We start from the raw sequence: 12,213 nt of genomic DNA on the forward strand, positions 1-12,213 counted from the left end.
AGTCGACTTGAATCCCGGTGGAAATGCTGTGGAAGGGCACCCGTGAAGCCCTTTTCCCAAACACGCCAAATTACTTCCACCAGAAAAACCTCTGGTGCTCTTTGGTATTTTCTGATTTCCAATTTATTGGGTCCTGGAAGAGGAATTATAACACGTGACGCGGTGCACGGGTCCGCAGATGGGGAGCCCGGCAACGCGCTCTGCAGCCTTGCGCGAGTGACCTTAACCAATTACCTATCAGCTCATTGGACGTTTACAAAATCATCCCTGGATATTCTCTTTACGCCTGGTGAAGACAATCAAGCCCCGGGAGAAAAAAAAAAAAAAGAAATCTTAATGATTCTTAGCAGATGCTCACAAAATTGCACATGTGATTCAACCACCAAATGTCCCCAGTTGTTTAAAGGAAAGAAAAATGTAAAACATTTCATTTGCTCTTGATAGTGATACAAACTTAGCTTGAATTCTGCCTCAGTTGTACATTTTACTGCAAGGTACAGCAAGTACTGTACAGTATTTTTCCCTTCTCGTTGATATTATTTGATCTTTTTTTTGTGCTTCATTAAATATTGTGAGGAACTTGAACTCAGTGGGACTTTGGAGAAAAGCAATGTATAGGAAGTAGATGAAAGATGTTTCTTTTTATCACAGATTTTTCTGAGATCATGCGCACAGTACATCAGCCATGTTGACAAAGCCCGTAATGCGGACTCAAAAATTAGTTGGTTTGTCAATGCTTATCATTTTGTGCCGTTCTCTGCTAAATGCTCATCAATACACTTTTTTTGTGGCTGAAAAAAAAAACTGCAACTAAAGTATAGTTAATAAGCAAGCCAACAAGAATGAAAATGAATCACTGTATTCCAATCTTACCTCTGTGTTCACATTTGAGCTATTTTATGTTATTTTGTTTAATAACACTACAATAACAGCTACTGTGAGCGGATCCAGTATTTGCAACATGCTGTTTTCAATGTTGTTGGGGTTTTTTCGGGAGGGAGGGGTTGCTTTGCCTTTGTGTGTTTATTACTGAATGTGCTCCAAAGTGGCCCAAACAACGCAAATGTTGAAAGAACAAAAGCTCGACTGTATGTAAATCCTTTAAAAGGTATGCGCCTATAGAAAGTCTGGGGTTTCAGACTTTAACTTCATCCGATCATTGACGTCACGTCAAGTTGGGGTCACTGATCCCACTAAGCTTAAGAGCCCATTTAGGGGCACATTATTAACCGGACTATTATTAATATTGTAGCATTATAGAACGAGAAATCATTATGAACAATGTCCCCCTGTCTTTCACACTCCACCAGGATGATTCACTTTAATCACCGTTACTTTCACCAAGCCAACGGCAATAGGAGACCGTAAAGGTCTTCATTTTTCTGTCTCCCTCACTCTTTCTCTGCTCCCTCTTTCCTGGTAACGTGGAGCCATTATATAAAGGTCAACCCACTGTGCTTATGGACCGGGGCCCCCGACGACCACTTCGTAATGCCTCCTGTGTAGGAGGCTCGCCCAATAAGATTGGAACATGTTCTTGGTGAGTGTCATGGAGTCACACATGGCCAAAAATTCCGTTGAGAGTCAAGTACGCAGAACAACTCAATAAATAATACAGTGCACGGCGCAAGTCCAAAAGCCAAGGACTCATTTACATTTGACTGAGGCAAGCATTTAATGTATTTTGATAAGTTTATTCTGATTTGGTCAGTTCATGATGTGCTTGTTCTCTTGCTCCAGAGTCTATTTTATATGCTGCTGAACAAATTAAGGTGTTTCCCCCAATTAGCCTTGTTATGCTAATCAGTACTTAAAGATTTGCTATAGTCTACTGTTCACTTATTGGACTTTTCTCAAGATGCTAATCTCTAGACAGGCAAGCACATGCAAACCTGAGCTAAGTTTCATACCGAGAACTTTCAAAATTTTAGGCAGACTTCTTAACCGCTCAACCTAATTTTTGGGAAAAAATATGCCTTCAAAAGATTATGAAAGTCTGAAGATTGAGCCGCAATGGACCTTTCCGACTGGCTATCTTGAGCTCCGCCCCCTTAGCTACAGTTGCCATTTCCCACAAGCTTTACTGCTCACATCCAAAATGGCGACCAAACAGAACAGGTTTGAAGTCGATTCTCTATCCCGTATTCTAGATAATATTACGGTATGTTTTTTGCCAAATGTGTCAGACTTGTCCAAGAGTTCTACAGAGTGGTCTCAACTATTTCACGCAAGGATATGTACACAGAATTAAGATTTTGGACGGAGCAGGACGCAGTGTAAGAGTTACAGCGAAATATTGGCGATCGATGCAAAAAAGCTTGACGCCTCACAAACTTCATATTGAAATCCAACAGGATAAAATAGTGCAATCGTACTGCGCATGTAAAGCAGGGTGACATACAGCATTGTGTTTGTTGATATTGTTCACATTTAGTTGCACGTGCGGTCTTCCGCAATCCTCAATCTATCGTAAACACTTTGTCAACTGAGTTTTAGGCTTTTGAAAAGGAATCAACCGGCCCCCTTGCAACCTAGCAGGATATCTTTCATTGGAATTGCACATTCCCCAAGGGCATCTGAGGAGCATTTTCTTCTGAGGACCATTTTCTTCGGAACATTAACGTTTACAAGCGCACGCTACTGACAACCAGTATTGCTTGTGGGTCAACATGGCGGCAGGGTCTCGTTAAGACAATGCGGTTATCTGATTGGCTATTATTCCGCGAGTGATTAACAGGTCGGAAAGGTCCATTGCGCAAGACGACAGGTGTGACCTCAGCAAATTGCGCGAGTATGTTGGACAAATGTGTCGAACACAGTCCGGAAACATAATTGTCCTAGCTGCTACAATATGGCTGAAGCAACAATAACAAAATTTAATGTACACCAGAAAGTGATTGAAGGTTGACCATCAACAAAGAACAGATGTGTGTGCGACCTTTTATGTTCCATTGTAATTTTATAGACTTGGTGCTGTTGCATGTTTGTGTTATCATTTTAACACTGCAGTTAATCCACTTTTTGCATTTGCAAGATTCGTCGTGTTTTTTTTCTTGATGAAGGGAATCAATCTGACCTTTCAAAAAGACCATAATCAGCACATGGTATGTCGGTATAAAAAGCTTACATTTATGTAAGATGTTGTTTGAGAGCAAAAGCAGTGTTATATCCTTCAAAATGACATTTTCGTACTCTGCACATCCGTGGCGGGACACGAAGTTCCTGCGGATCCGGATTTTTGTGCAATCACAAGACTGGCTGCGTCTATTTGTCAATTTGGCTGACTGGCTTACACCCACCTGGGCGTTCCAACACAGCGACTGTGTGTCCACGGAGATGTGCATGGAAAGTATATCTTATCCCAAGCCAACTTTACATCGTCCACCCGTGGAGGTCATCTTGCACTTCCATATAAACATAATTTGCACGCTTTGACCTCCCGTACTCGAGCAAATCAATTTGTTTTTGGGAAAGATTTGGTCATCTACGCTTGAAAAACTTGGTCATCTACGCTTCAACATGGTCAATGACCGTCTGTGTGCTGAGATGACAGGAGTTGCTTTGATTAGAACGAGAATAGACGCCAAAATGTTTAACTTAGTTTATTCCCTTTACAGTCTGCACTGAGAAGTTTGAGTTTGAAAAAAAACTGAGAGTTGAGGACTGAAGATTACTCCAGTTTTGCTTACCTTGATCACCTCTTTTTCAGTGGCCCTGCAGCTGGTCAGACTGCTTACGTCGGTGATGGAGCCATTGGCCTCCACAGCCAAAGTTTTCACAGGTACTTTCAACGCTTTGCCTGTTAGCATGGCAGTATTCAAAATATCTGTGCTCTGGGCGGAGGGGAAAAAAAAATACAGAAGGTGGAATGCAGGTTAGCCAAATAGTTAGTATAATCATTTGATGAATAAGAATAATTACTGGGCTATGTGGCTGGGTGCACTACACAAGATCAACAAAGCTGCTTAACACAAGGTCAATCAATTTTCCCCAAAAAAAAAATTCCCCATCATTTGTAATGAGGTCACAGCAAGATATGAAAGGTTCGGGCAAAGCAGCAATAAGGAGTTATGACTAAAATCTCCAAGCTTTCAGTCAATGCAAAGAAACGGCATTATGCAGCCTTAGAAAGATGAGAATCCTGCCTTCGTAGACAGCTTGTAAGCAAAACCAAAAATTTTAATAGTATCATTAGAGCTGGGGCAGCATGCTTGTATGACGTTGCTCAGTGTTAATCAATACTGTTACTTCCAAAATGACAATTAAGGAAATTGGTTCAGAGGTTTTGTGTCATCTTAAATGAATAAATGGTGCTCAAAACATAACCTCATTGATAGATATACAGCAAATATTAGGTCCGAATGCGAAGCTGTGCTTTTGCTTTCGGCTTCCTCGTGGGCACAGACAGCGACGCGGTGGATTTGCGGATGGACTTGTTTTGGGGTTTAACTGCAGTGTCAAATCCCACTCACTCAATACCTCATGCTACTACACTGCAACCGTCGCGTTTCTCGAGTGAGAATTGACAAAACAGATTGCAGTCAATTGTGACCATGCAAATTCAAGGAGGGATATTTATTGAATAATGCACACAATGTAATTATGAGCTCTTCTGTAGCGGCATAAACTCTGGACAGAGTGGACATTACTAAGAAACATTGAGTAAATTGCTCATATTGATACATTGTATTTTTTGTCATATCGAGGTTAAGTATAAAATTGAACTAGAAGCAGAACTACCCAATGTCGTGTAGTTTGAAATTAAAATATTCATTACTCATCAACAAATCCAATGAGGTTTAATGACACAAGATGTCCTTTGATTCCCTGAAATCGAATGACTTTTCCTAAAATTTTCAAAAAGCTCTTTCAGGTCAAATTTGAACTGTGTCGACAAAAAAAGATTATAGATATACCATCCATCCAGCCATTTTCTTAGCCTCTTATCCTCACAAGGGTAGCTGAAGTGCTGGAGTCTAGCCCATCTATCTTTGGGCAGGGGGAGGGGTACAGGCTGAACTAGATGCCAGCCAATCGCAGGGCACGTAGAGTATGATATCATTTTATGACATCACTATTACATAAGAAACAATCAAAAAGATGGAATAGAAAATGAGGTGGGAATTCTTTTTTTTTTTTATGTCAGAGTCATCTAGTATAATGGAAAATATGAAGCTTGACTTCCGAGTTTTTACTTATGTGTAGATCGTATTTAGATGAAGATGGTGAAGATTTATCCAGGAGAGGTGTGTGCGCACCTGGATTACAAGCCTGTAGTAACACGCTGTTATCCACAGATCCACTTTTTCATCGCCAGTAATAATACCTAAACCTGATTACATTTTTAATCTTTTGACCCTTGCGTCACCTTCCACGCTGCGTGAAGTGTATCATTGCTTATCAGCAACTAGCCGCTTCTGCACCGTGTATTTCACCGTCATGAAAGTTGGATCTGGCTTTATTTCCCAACTTTAACTAGTCCTTCGTCATGGATTTACAGCTGCTTTCCAGTTAATAAGATTCCTGCCGTTTCAATTTATTTTCCACGCTGTGTCTAAGAAGCTAAGGCTGATCAGCGATTTTTTTCATTTTTTTTATTTTTCCCAGAGATGGTTTGTGGACCGCCGAAGTATCAGGCTGTGCTTGGCAGATGTTGCCCGCCTGCTTCACAATTTGAGCTTGGTCGGCTTGACAGCTGCTGACCGCAATTTTAAAAAAGACATGCTCTATTAGAGCCCATGACACTGACCCAAACATAAGCCAGTGGATCAGGACGAGGACAAAATCAGTAAAGCAATGTCGGCTCTGTCGGCGACGTGTCGTTTTGAGCGCTTCAGTACAAACTGCTGCGAGCTCATTTCCATATGTTGTATTGCAATTTCTGCCATGTCCGGTCGGATCCCCCTGTTTGTTTATTTTTATCCTCCATTGTGTGGAATGAAAACAACCTCAGAAAGCAATATTGTAATGTGTGTGTGTGGGGGGGGGGGGTGTTAAAAAAATGGGAAAAAAATAACTACCCACTCACACTCTTTATGTTCTTGCCGTCTTTGTTTGGAGTTGTGAACCAAGCACCAAGACTGAGCTGGAGTTGCTGGTCCCTCCACTGCTTTAAATCCTCCAACTTTCCAACTTGTGCACCCACTCACAGTAATTTCTTCTGAAAAGCACCCCCTTGACCATCTGTCTGCTTTTTGAAAGCCTCTTCGGCTACCCTTTCATTTCCACCACAATTCTACCTCTTTCCGCCCACCTGAGCAATCCCTTCGTCTCTCCAGAGATCAAAATCGCCAAAAAGCTTAAAGGCCACACTCTCCAAAAATAAAACCTTCCTTTTTTTTCTTTTTTTACTATTCTGTGTTTCATTGAAAAATGTTGTTCATTGCATTTATCACTGTCTTTATGGATTTTTCAGATTTATATATTTTTTTAATGGATTTTTTTTTTTTTTTTATTCAGTGTGCACCTGATGCAGTAGAATGCAGAATGATACAAAACATGCATGGATAGACCCTGTAAAGTAACATTTTGTTACACGTTATTAATTCACCTATCAATACAGGAATAGTAGCAGTAAACAGTAAAGCAGTTGCATATTGAGTACTTTTCCTCTCATCTTACAGTAGTAGGCTTTTATACTACTGCTAAAATTTTTCAAAGAATTTAAACTTGTTCTTTGATGCACGGTAAATTCATTCGAACCCCAAAAATTGGCAAACCTACAAATTTGTAACGGTAATGACCCATTTCAATGTTTCGTCACAAAATCTTTGAAAACACGTAATATCTCTGCAATTAACCCATCATTAAGATGATTGTCGCCTGCTTCAAGTGGTTGTTTATGTAAGCGAACATCTTGGGAGAGGCTAATCAATGAGAAGTTATCGACTATTGCAAAACAAGACCGGGGGCTAGTATCATTCAGAAAGAGAGAAAAAAAATCTAACACACGCCATCTAATGTTCATTTGAATAGAAAAAAACAAAGAAACGCAAGCATCAACGCAATCAATTAAGCATCTTAGTTAGAGGCTAATAAAAGAATATTACAAGGAGTCATAAAGCACTGGTAAATGTTACATTATTATATTATTGATTACCCCTCTATAAAATAACAACATACTACAGTCATTAACGCATTCATTAACATGGATATTTGACTTCATCAGTGAATGTTACAATTTCTCATTTCTCCTCCTCTTTTGAAATTGTGCACGTGATGGTTTTGACCCTTTCCTCCCCGTCCTTACAATTCATGCAACTGCATTTCCCATCATTCCTAAAGACCTACATACCCCACCCCCACCCTGAATCTCTTCTACAGCCGACGCCACAAGAGGCACAAATTCCCTAGACAGATGGCAATGATTGACATGTCACGATACCATTTCATGTAAGATTTTTAGCATTTCAAAATGCCACTCCGTGCAGCCTCATAAAACATAGCAATAATAAAAATACGTAGCAAAACCATGACTCTCTCTCGCTCTGCATCTGTTGACGAAAGGATAAAATAGGATAAGTTTTCTGTGTCCCCACAAGGTGGAAATAGTAAGAGTATACAGATAAAAGTCATCTCAGCTCACTTGTGACCCAAGTTTACCAGGTATTAAAATTAATACTACTACTTTCATTTTTGCTCGTTGAAAACAAAAAATATATATATATAATCTGCAGGTGCTGTGCAGTGAAATCGTGGAGGTTGCATACAACTTCATCCATCTAGCTTTCCACGCCAGATCTTTTTTATTCCGCGGAGAGTGTTATATGGGCCATGTACTGTAAAAGTGCCTGGCACAATGGCATGCGGATATTTCTTACCATGACCAGAGGAGCCAGTCCCACAAAGTCTCTCTGAGTAGTGTAGATCCGCATCTGGCCCACATCCCTGACGTTGCCCGGCTGGTCTAGTCTCCAGGAGATTGTGTGGGTCTCAACCAGGTCTGAGATGTCTTTTGGCACGAAGTCCAGTTGGAAAACTTCAAAAAGACCCCTGTTTTGTGGGAGTTAATATTAAAATTGTTTGTGTACAGTTGCGTTTCACATATTAGAATATTGCACATCTATTTCAGTGACTCAATTAAAAGAGTGCGACTTTTACTGCGGATATAATAAGTCTAAACACCCCTGAATCGGAGGTATTTTAAATGGCGGGAAGTGTTTGAGTGTGTTTGACTAAACTGAAAGACAAATGATTGTGTGCACTCTTGTAGAATCAAATTCTGTTCATCCGTTCTTGCAAAGATTACATAAAAACAACAACAAAAAGATCCAGTGAATTTCATGTTGTAGCTTTACAGTCATACTGGAAAAAGTTTTTTATTGATTTCTGTTGGTCTCATTTTTATGAGACCTCATCATCTTTTTTTATCCCCCCCAAAAATGGCATTTGAGCATTTTATATCAAGTCCATAACATATAGATAATCTTTTTTTACAAGACCAATTCGTTCCTTATCTCCATCTTCAAAATATTTTGGGCACTTCCTTGTGTAATAGTCTAAATTTTCATTTCGGAGAATATTTCTTAGCTATAATCATTGCAATTATTAGCTTTATAAACTCACTCATTAAATATTTCCCTCTGTTGTAAATTCATATAACATATGAGTTTCACTCTAGCTAAAAGAGTTTTCTATTATATTTTACTTTATTGAAATATGCTTGCATATCAGACTGTCAAAACTGAACAAATATATTTGTTATTGTGCTAATTAAAAAGCCAGGATGTAATTGTGCAATGTGGATTTTGAAAGGTGGTACTCATAATTATAATGACACATGCTACTTCATTATATTCATAGGACTGTTTGATCACATTAACTGGCAATCAACAACAACCTGGCATTAATATTACACACCACAGCCAGGATTGTCACATTTTTAATCTGTATTCATTTCAATGTTTCAAATCTGACTTTTTTTTTTTTTTTAGCAAAGTTCCTACAATATTATGCAGCAAGTTCGCCATAAAATTCGAGTTGTAAATTGGGGCACAAAAACCCCATGACCTCGTGGAACGAGAGCGTTGACATTGTTATTTTTGGGTTCACTCGGAAAAAAAAAAAGAAGCAAAAATAAAAATATTAGTTAGCTTCAAGCACTACTGTGCCACCGCTTCACAAGAGCCCACACACCTGAGACCCGTCTTGTTTTCCTCGACATTTAAAATGCAGGGGAAAACATCGGAAACGACGTTTGCACTCTTCTGTTTACTCGGTTGAGAGATGAGAAAATATTGAAAATAAAAGAAATGGAAATGACTGAAGGAAAAACAAACTTCGGAGCGAGCAAGAATGCCATTTAAAAAAAATCTTACTGCTGGGAATAAGGTGAGTGTGATAATCGATTATGTAGCGAGCTGGTCTAGCTGCTTTATGCCCAAAAAAGTAGGAATCGGGATGGGAACGCTGAAATTGAAACGTTCCTTGAACTAAAATTTAAGGTGACAAAAATTCTCTGCGTCTTCACAAATTAGCATTTTAGTGCAAGAAAGGACACCACGCTAATTTACAGTCATTTATTTTGCCACGAGACTTTCGCAATCTTCTTTTTGGGCCTCGGCTCCAGTTCCACTCCATTAAATTCAACACAAATCGAAGTGGAGGACCTCGAAAAGTTTTCTCTTCATCTCCTCGCTGACTTTGTTTGGCCTCTCCACAGTACAGTGTGTCATTATTGAGTTTTAGTCCGACACCTTCTTATTCCACTTTTTTGAACGCACGTCTGCCTCACAGTTCTGAGGTGCTCAGGTGTGAATCTCCACTTTGGGGTTCTTCAAGTGTGTAGTACATTAGCTTCTTTCCCGATTCCAAAAATACGCATGTTAGAATAAATTGCCCATAGGTGTGAGTGTGAGTGTCAGTGGTTGTTTGTCTTTGTGCAATGTGATTGGCTATCAACCAATTGGCGGTAAGACATTCATCCATCCATTTTCAATCACACTTGTCCTTATTAGGTGTGCTGGTCAACCGGAGCCCACCCAGGATGGCTTTGGGAGAGGGGTGGGATCCACCCTGGACCGGTAACCTAATCAATTGTAGAACACACACTGAGTCAGGTGCACTGACCTCGCTTCCGTGCTGCGTCTGCACAGACATTAAAATGTAACTCACATTTGTAACTGACTTGTAACATCTCTGCCAGCATGATGTGGAAAAATAACCCAAAAGTGTAAATCTCCTGGTGTTGATGGATGAGGTTAAACAAGTCAACATCTGTGACGGTTTAAGCAGCGCTCCAGTGAAATATGTTTGACAGGAGAGCTGCCCTTCTCCTCAGAGCTCCCCATTCATCACTAAAAACTACATCCATGTGTGCTAAGGCTTTTTAATATGGTTATATGTATTTTCTTCAGTAATTGAAACTGACTTAGGTAGAGCTCTATTTGTTGAAACTATTCAGATGGTCTATTTGTGATTTGGAAATATAAACATGGGGTTTTTGCCTCTTTTTCCTAGAAATCCCTCCCTTGGGGGGGATGTTAAACCCTTCGTCATATCACTTCAGTGTCAAGTGTGCGTGTGTGCGTGTGAAAGGATGGAAGGGGGGGTTGTCCTGCTGAGGCCAGTACACAGGACACAACTTGGAATATCTCCGCTTTCTAATCTCCCCTTCTGAACGTGCTAGCGCTTAAGCCTGGATAACGGAGTCGTGATTATGGACGATTACAGATAAGTGGGTCGGACGGGACGGCAGTCGGGCGGTGGATCTGGGTGGGCGGGAGGTTGCTGGGCAGAGATGGATGGTGGCGTGTGCCAGCGACGTGAAGCGTTCGGTGCTAATGTGAACATAGAGTTTGACTAAGATCCTCATTAACCATAAAGCTAATGAAATTGGAGGCACTTGAGCAGCACATTCTGAGGTATTTTAGACTCGGAACTGTGAGGGTAATCGCGCGATCATAATCACGCCATTGATTTGGAAGAGATGGTTTAATCGGTAATTACCTGTCGACGTGTGAACGATAAACAAACCCCGAGCCTCAAAACTGTGGGAGAAGTGCCAAACTGCAGGCCACATTTCTGCCACGATCCAGTCATCCATCCATCCATCTTCTTCCGCTTATTCAGGGTCGGGTCGAAGCCGAAGCAAGGAACCCGAAACCTCAGCCGCTTTGTCCTGCTCTTGAAAAGGCGGCAAATGTCACAACTGTTCGACAAAATAGACGCCTGACGAAAGCAAAGGCGGACGAAGAAGCAGGATAGAAAAAGAGATGCTGATAAAGAAAATATTGGCTCTGGGTGCACAAAATCCTTGAAATTGCCACAAGTGCATTATGACGATCGATAATAACGTCGATAAACACACGGCGCCTTGTGTTTGCTCGCATGTGCAATGTGACGTCATTCGTGTCTCTACGTGGATCCTTTCTGCACACATGATAAGTTGCACTTGTTTTTGCAACGTGAACTGTTCATTTCTGTAATATTTAAAAACAGCCAATCGTGCCGGGAAAACCTTTGAGAGTGGACACGGTCAGGCTAGGAAAGTTAATTTTGGGCTTCTCTTTACCCCTAAAAATCATTTGTCTGATCACAAGAAATCCGAAACCTCGTCTGGTTCCTTTTGATGCAGACGATAAACAGGTTTCCATGACTATCTCTGAGAGCACAGACACTCTGCTGTGGGAAACTCAATTCAGCAGCTTGTGTCACTGCAGATGATTTACTAATCCACCTGTCAATCTCCTTTTCTTTTATTCCCTCACCCATGAACAATATCCCAAGATACTTGAGCTCCTCCACTTTGGGCAGGATCTCTTCCTCGAACCCGGGAGGGTATGCCACCCTATTTCGACCAAGTGAGGTCAGGTTTAGAGATGCTGATTCTCATCTCGACTACTTCACACTTGGCTGCGAACCTTTCTGGCGAGAATGCAAGTTTGCAACTTGAAGAAGCGAACAGAATCATGTCATCTTTAAAAAGCAAAGACACCATGCTAATGCTACCAGACCAGACAGCCATAACTCCTCCGCTGGGCCTACAAATTCTATCCATAACAGTTATGAACAGAAACGATGGCAAAGGGACAGCCTTGGTAAAGTCTAACCCTCACCGGAAACTAATCTGACATACTGAGGCTGGTTGTACAGGGACGGAACAACCTGTAGGGGTTGTCATTCTGCACTGATGATAACCATAAAATCGTCATAGGAACAACGGAAGAAGCCGCCCGGCTGCTCAGTGAAACATGACCGTCCAATCATTTCAAC

The 12,213-nt window shown here is 40.8% G+C and overlaps 1 protein-coding gene across 1 annotated transcript in view; it reads right to left on the minus strand.

The window, feature by feature from the left end:
- LOC133490446 (transmembrane protein 132D-like) overlaps positions 1 to 12,213 on the minus strand; it is a 34,029-nt gene that overhangs the window by 10,989 nt on the left and 10,827 nt on the right. The window contains exons 5-6 of the mRNA XM_061800529.1: positions 7,821 to 7,992; positions 3,690 to 3,833 (exon numbers count right to left, since the gene is read on the minus strand). Coding sequence (XP_061656513.1) covers positions 3,690 to 3,833; positions 7,821 to 7,992 — 316 coding nt within the window. The remainder of the gene's footprint in view (positions 1 to 3,689; positions 3,834 to 7,820; positions 7,993 to 12,213) is intronic.

The sequence above is a fragment of the Syngnathoides biaculeatus genome, chromosome 17 (assembly GCF_019802595.1).
Source record: "Syngnathoides biaculeatus isolate LvHL_M chromosome 17, ASM1980259v1, whole genome shotgun sequence".
NCBI lineage: Eukaryota > Metazoa > Chordata > Actinopteri > Syngnathiformes > Syngnathidae > Syngnathoides > Syngnathoides biaculeatus.